Raw genomic sequence first — 6,801 nt, 5'->3', positions numbered from 1 at the left:
GCCAATGCCTGATCCCAATGACCACTGGACGATCCCATTAATCACTGGGCGATCCCACAAACCAAAGTCTGATCCCATTAACCACTGGGCGATCCCATAAAGCAGTGGCTGATCCCAATGACCACCGGACGATCCCATAAAGCAGTAGACGATCCCAATGACCACTGGACGATTCCATAAGCCAATGCCTGATCCCAATGATCACTGGACGACCCCATAAACCAGTGGCTGATCCCAATGACCACTGGACGGCCCCATTAATCACCAGGCGATCCCACAAACCAAAGTCTGATCCCATTAACCACCGGATGATCCCATAAACCAGTGGCTGATCCCAATGACCACTGGGTGATCCCACAAATCAGTGGCTGATCCCAATGACCACCGGACGATCCCATAAAGCAGTAGACGATCCCAATGACCACTGGACGATTCCATCAGCCAATGCCTGATCCCAATGATCACTGGACGATCCCATTATCCACCGGGCGACCCCACAAGCCAAAGTCCGATCCCAACGCCGGCTGGCCGCCGATCCACAACTGCTTCCAAGCCCGCCCCCCCTCCCTTCCCACCCCCCCCCTCCCAACCCCCTCTTCCTCTTCAACACCCCCCCCTCCCCATTCCCCCCCCCTTTTCCATCTCCCCCCCCTCAGTTGAGGAAGCGGCGGCAGCGCTTGGCCCCGCAGTTGCAGGGCAGCTTGGCGGCGGGCTCCTCGATGGGGAACTTGTAGTCGTAGGTGAGCTCCTCGCCGCGCAGGATGCGGCGCAGGGCGAAGATGACGATGCGCTTGTGGCCCTCCACGTGGATGACGCGCGAGTAGCAGTTGGGCTCGCAAGAGTGGTTGATGAAGCGCGCCGCGCTGCCGTGCATCGTCGCGTCCACCACCTCGGCGTCGTCGATGCGGAACATGTAGCAGCCGATGCCCTGCGATGGGGGGCAGGGAGGGGTTAAATGGGGGGGGTTGGGGGTCATATTGTGTCCCATTGTGTCCCATTGTGTCCCACAGTGCCCCCCACCACCTCGGTGGCATCGATGCGGAACATGGAGCAGCTGATGCCCTGCGATGGGGGGCAGGGAGGGGTTAAAGGGGGGGGTTAAAGGGGGAGGGGGGGTCCTATTGTGTCCCTGTTGTGACCCCATTGTGTCCCATTGTCCCCATTGTGTCCCAACGAGTCCCACTGTGTCCCATTGTGTCCCATTGCATCCCATTGTGCCCCACTGTGTCCTATTGTGCCCCATTGTGTCCCATTGTGCCCCATTGTGTCCCATTCAGTCCATTTGTTTCCCATTGTGTCCCATTGTGTCCCACTGTGTCTCATTGTGCCCCACTGAGTCCCATTGCGTCCCTTTGTGCCCCACTGTGCCCCATTGTGTCCCATTGTGCTCCATTGTGTCCCATTGTGCCCCATTGTGTCCCATTGTGTCCCATTGTGCCCCCATTGTGCCCCATTGTGTCCCATTGAGTCCCTTTGTGTCCCATTGTGTCCCATTGTGCTCCATTGTGTCCCATTGTGTCCCACTGTGCCCCATTGTGCCCCATTGTGTCCCATTGTGTCCCACTGTGCCCCAGTGCCCCATTGTGTCCCATTGTGCCCCATTGTGTCCCACTGTGCCCCATTGTGTCCCATTGTGTCCCACTCTGCCCCATTGTGTCCCATTCAGTCCCTTTGTGCCCCATTGTGTCCCATTGTGTCCCATTGTGTCCCATTGTGCCCCATTGTGTCCCATTGTGCCCCATTGTGTCCCATTCAGTCCCATTGTGCCCCACTGAGTCCCATTGTGCCCCATTGTGTCCCACTGTGCCCCATTGTGTCCCATTCAGTCCCTTTGTGTCCCATTGTGTCCCATTGTGTCCCATTGTGCCCCATTGTGTCCCATTGTGTCCCATTCAGTCCCATTGTGCCCCACTGTGCCCCATTGTGTCCCATTGTGTCCCATTGTGTCCCACTGTGTCCCATTGTGTCCCATTGTGCCCCACTGAGTCCCATTGTGTCCCATTTTGTCCCATTGTGTCCCATTGTGCCCCAGTGTGTCCCATTGTGCCCCATTGTGTCCCATTCAGTCCCATTGTGCCCCACTGAGTCCCATTGTGTCCCATTGTGTCCCATTGTGTCCCACTGTGTCCCATTGTGTCCCATTGTGCCCCACTGAGTCCCATTGTGTCCCATTGTGTCCCATTGTGCTCCATTGTGTCCCATTGTGTCCCATTGTGCTCCATTGTGCCCCACTGTACCCCATTGTGCCCCATTGTGCTCCATTGTGTCCCATTCTGCCCCACAGTGTCCCCCACCACCTCAGTGGCATCGATGCAGAACATGGATGCCCTGCAATGGGGGGCAAGGGGGTTAAATGGGGTAGGGTTGGGGGGGGGGTTCTATTGTGTCCCTGTTGTGACCCCATTCAGTCCCCATAGGGGCCCATTGTGCCCCACCACCTTGGTGGCATCGATGCGGAACATGGAGCAGCCGATGACCTGCGATGGGGGGCAGGGAGGGGTTAAAGGGGGGGGTTAAAGGGGGAGGGGGGGTCCATATTGTGTCCCATTGTGCCCCATTCAGTCCCCATAGGGGCCCATTGTGCCCCACCACCTTGGTGGCATCGATGCGGAACATGGAGCAGCCGATGCCCTGCGATGGGGGGCAGGAGGGGTTAAATGGGGCGGGTTGGGTCCTGTTGTGTCCCTGTTGTGACCCCACTGTGTTCCCATAGGGGCCCATTGTGTCCCATTCTGCCCCACAGTGTCCCCCACCACCTCGGTGGCATCGATGCAGAACATGGATCCCCTGCAATGGGGGGCAAGGGGGTTAAATGGGGTAGGGTTGGGGGGGGGGGGTCCTGTTGTGTCCCTGTTGTGACCCCATTGAGTCCAATAGGGGCCCATTGTGTCCCTGTGTCCCATTGTGTCCCCATTGTGTCCCACTGTGCCCCATTGTGCCTCATTGTGTCCCACTGTGTCCCACTGTGCCCCATTGTGCCCCATTGTGTCCCATTGTGCCCCACCGTGTCCCATTGTGCCCCATTGTGTCCCATTGTGCCCCACTGAGTCCCATTGTGTCCCACTGTGTCCCATTCTGCCCCACAGTGCCCCCCACCACCTCGGTGGCATCGATGCAGAACATGGATGCCCTGCAATGGGGGGCAAGGGGGTTAAATGGGGTAGGGTTGGGGGGTCCTACTGTGTCCCTGGTGTGACTCCAATGACTCCCATAGGGGCCCATTCAGACCCACTGTAACCCCATTGTGCCCCACAGTGCCCCCCACCACCTCGGCGTCGTCGATGCGGAACATGTAGCAGCCAATGCCCTGCGATGGGGGGCAGGGAGGGGTTAAATGGGGGGGGGGTTGGGGGGTCCTATTGTGTGCCTCTTGTGACCCCATTGTGTCCCATTGTGTCCCATTCAGTCCCTTTGTGTCCCACTGTGTCCCATTGTGCCCCATTGTGTCCCATTGTGTCCCATTGTGCCCCATTGTGCCCCATTCAGTCCCTTTGTGCCCCATTGTGCCCCATTGTGTCCCATTCAGTCCCTTTGTGCCCCATTGTGCCCCATTGTGTCCCATTGTGTCCCACTGTGTCCCATTGTGTCCCATTGTGCCCCATTGTGCCCCATTGTGTCCCTTTGTGCCCCATTGTGCCCCATTGTGTCCCATTCAGTCCCTTTGTGCCCCATTGTGCCCCATTGTGCCCCATTGTGCCCCTTTGTGTCCCATTGTGCCCCATTGTGTCCCACTGTGCCCCATTGTGTCCCATTGTGTCCCACTGTGTCCCACTGTGCCCCATTGTGCCCCATTGTGTCCCATTGTGTCCCACTGTGTCCCCATTGTGTCCCCATTGTGTCCCACTGTGTCCCATTGTGTCCCACTGTGCCCCATTGTGCCCCATTGTGTCCCATTGTGTCCCATTGTGCCCCATTGTGTCCCCATTGTGTCCCACTGTGTCCCATTGTGTCCCCATTGTGTCCCCATTGTGTCCCACTGTGTCCCATTGTGCCCCATTGTGCCCCATTGTGTCCCATTGTGCCCCATTGTGTCCCACTGTGTCCCATTGTGTCCCACTGTGCCCCATTGTGTCCCCATTGTGTCCCACTGTGTCCCATTGTGCCCCATTGTGTCCCCATTGTGTCCCACTGTACCCCATTGTGCCCCATTGTGTCCCACTGTGTCCCACTGTGCCCCATTGTGCCTCATTGTGCCCCACTGTGTCCCATTGTGTCCCACTGTGCCCCATTGTGTCCCATTGTGTCCCACTGTGCCCCATTGTGTCCCATTGTGTCCCTTTGTGCCCCATTGTGCCCCACTGTGCCCCATTGTGCCCCATTGTGTCCCACTGTGTCCCATTGTGTCCCACTGTGCCCCATTGTGCCCCATTGTGTCCCATTGTGTCCCATTGTGTCCCATTGTGTCCCATTGTGCCCCATTGTGTCCCCATTGTGTCCCACTGTGTCCCATTGTGTCCCCATTGTGTCCCCATTGTGCCCCATTGTGTCCCCATTGTGTCCCACTGTACCCCATTGTGCCCCATTGTGTCCCACTGTGTCCCACTGTGCCCCATTGTGCCTCATTGTGCCCCACTGTGTCCCATTGTGTCCCACTGTGCCCCATTGTGTCCCATTGTGTCCCATTCAGTCCCATTGTGCCCCACTGAGTCCCATTGTGCCCCATTGTGTCCCACTGTGCCCCATTGTGTCCCATTCAGTCCCTTTGTGTCCCATTGTGTCCCATTGTGTCCCATTGTGCCCCATTGTGTCCCATTGTGTCCCATTCAGTCCCATTGTGCCCCACTGTGCCCCATTGTGTCCCCATTGTGTCCCATTGTGTCCCACTGTGTCCCATTGTGTCCCATTGTGCCCCACTGAGTCCCATTGTGTCCCATTTTGTCCCATTGTGTCCCATTGTGCCCCAGTGTGTCCCATTGTGCCCCATTGTGTCCCATTCAGTCCCATTGTGCCCCACTGAGTCCCATTGTGTCCCATTGTGTCCCATTGTGTCCCACTGTGTCCCATTGTGTCCCATTGTGCCCCACTGAGTCCCATTGTGTCCCATTGTGTCCCATTGTGCTCCATTGTGTCCCATTGTGTCCCATTGTGCTCCATTGTGCCCCACTGTACCCCATTGTGCCCCATTGTGCTCCATTGTGTCCCATTCTGCCCCACAGTGTCCCCCACCACCTCAGTGGCATCGATGCAGAACATGGATGCCCTGCAATGGGGGGCAAGGGGGTTAAATGGGGTAGGGTTGGGGGGGGGGTTCTATTGTGTCCCTGTTGTGACCCCATTCAGTCCCCATAGGGGCCCATTGTGCCCCACCACCTTGGTGGCATCGATTCGGAACATGTAGCAGCCGATGCCCTGCGATGGGGGGCAAGGAGGGGTTAAATGGGGTAGGGTTGGGGGGGGGGGTCCTGTTGTGTCCCTGTTGTGACCCCATTGAGTCCAATAGGGGCCCATTGTGTCCCTGTGTCCCATTGTGTCCCCATTGTGTCCCCATTGTGTCCCACTGTGCCCCATTGTGCCCCATTGTGTCCCATTGTGTCCCACTGTGTCCCACTGTGCCCCATTGTGCCCCATTGTGTCCCATTGTGCCCCACCGTGTCCCACTGTGCCCCATTGTGTCCCATTGTGCCCCACTGAGTCCCATTGTGTCCCACTGTGTCCCATTCTGCCCCACAGTGCCCCCCCACCACCTCGGTGGCATCGATGCAGAACATGGATGCCCTGCAATGGGGGGCAAGGGGGTTAAATGGGGTAGGGTTGGGGGGTCCTATTGTGTCCCTGGTGTGACCCCAATGTGTCCCATAGGGGCCCATTCAGACCCACTGTAACCCCATTCTGCCCCACAGTGCCCCCCACCACCTTGGCGTCATCGATGCGGAACATGGAGCAGCCGATGACCTGCGATGGGGGGCAGGGAGGGGTTAAAGGGGGGGGTTAAAGGGGGAGGGGGGGTCCATATTGTGTCCCATTGTGCCCCATTCAGTCCCCATAGGGGCCCATTGTGCCCCACCACCTTGGTGGCATCGATGCGGAACATGGAGCAGCCGATGCCCTGCGATGGGGGGCAGGAGGGGTTAAATGGGGCGGGTTGGGTCCTGTTGTGTCCCTGTTGTGACCCCACTGTGTTCCCATAGGGGCCCATTGTGTCCCCATTCTGCCCCACAGTGTCCCCCACCACCTCGGTGGCATCGATGCAGAACATGGATCCCCTGCAATGGGGGGCAAGGGGGTTAAATGGGGTAGGGTTGGGGGGGGGGGTCCTGTTGTGTCCCTGTTGTGACCCCATTGAGTCCAATAGGGGCCCATTGTGTCCCTGTGTCCCATTGTGTCCCCATTGTGTCCCACTGTGCCCCATTGTGCCTCATTGTGTCCCACTGTGTCCCACTGTGCCCCATTGTGCCCCATTGTGTCCCATTGTGCCCCACCGTGTCCCATTGTGCCCCATTGTGTCCCATTGTGCCCCACTGAGTCCCATTGTGTCCCACTGTGTCCCATTCTGCCCCACAGTGCCCCCCACCACCTCGGTGGCATCGATGCAGAACATGGATGCCCTGCAATGGGGGGCAAGGGGGTTAAATGGGGTAGGGTTGGGGGGTCCTACTGTGTCCCTGGTGTGACTCCAATGACTCCCATAGGGGCCCATTCAGACCCACTGTAACCCCATTGTGCCCCACAGTGCCCCCCACCACCTCGGCGTCGTCGATGCGGAACATGTAGCAGCCAATGCCCTGCGATGGGGGGCAGGGAGGGGTTAAATGGGGGGGGGGGTTGGGGGGTCCTATTGTGTGCCTCTTGTGACCCCATTGT

General features: G+C 58.3%; 1 protein-coding gene across 1 annotated transcript; it reads right to left on the bottom strand.

Moving 5' to 3' along the window:
• Positions 1 to 633: 633 nt before the first annotated feature.
• Positions 634 to 996, bottom strand: LOC125687626 (histone-lysine N-methyltransferase 2B-like). The gene has a single exon (XM_048932850.1). It carries the CDS (start codon positions 986 to 988, stop codon positions 653 to 655), a length of 336 nt encoding a protein of 111 aa, XP_048788807.1. The 5' UTR covers positions 989 to 996; the 3' UTR covers positions 634 to 652.
• Between the last annotated feature and the right edge of the window lie 5,805 nt (positions 997 to 6,801).

Source organism: Lagopus muta, unplaced genomic scaffold (assembly GCF_023343835.1).
Source record: "Lagopus muta isolate bLagMut1 unplaced genomic scaffold, bLagMut1 primary scaffold_121, whole genome shotgun sequence".
NCBI classification, from domain to species: Eukaryota; Metazoa; Chordata; class Aves; order Galliformes; family Phasianidae; genus Lagopus; species Lagopus muta.
Note: the sequence above shows the minus strand (reverse complement) of the source record. Positions and strands in the feature narration are given on the sequence as shown.

Coding starts and splice junctions, on each gene's coding strand:
- LOC125687626 (XM_048932850.1), bottom strand. CDS start 988: ATGGGACACAATATGACCCCCAACCCCCCCCATTTAACCCCTCCCTGC.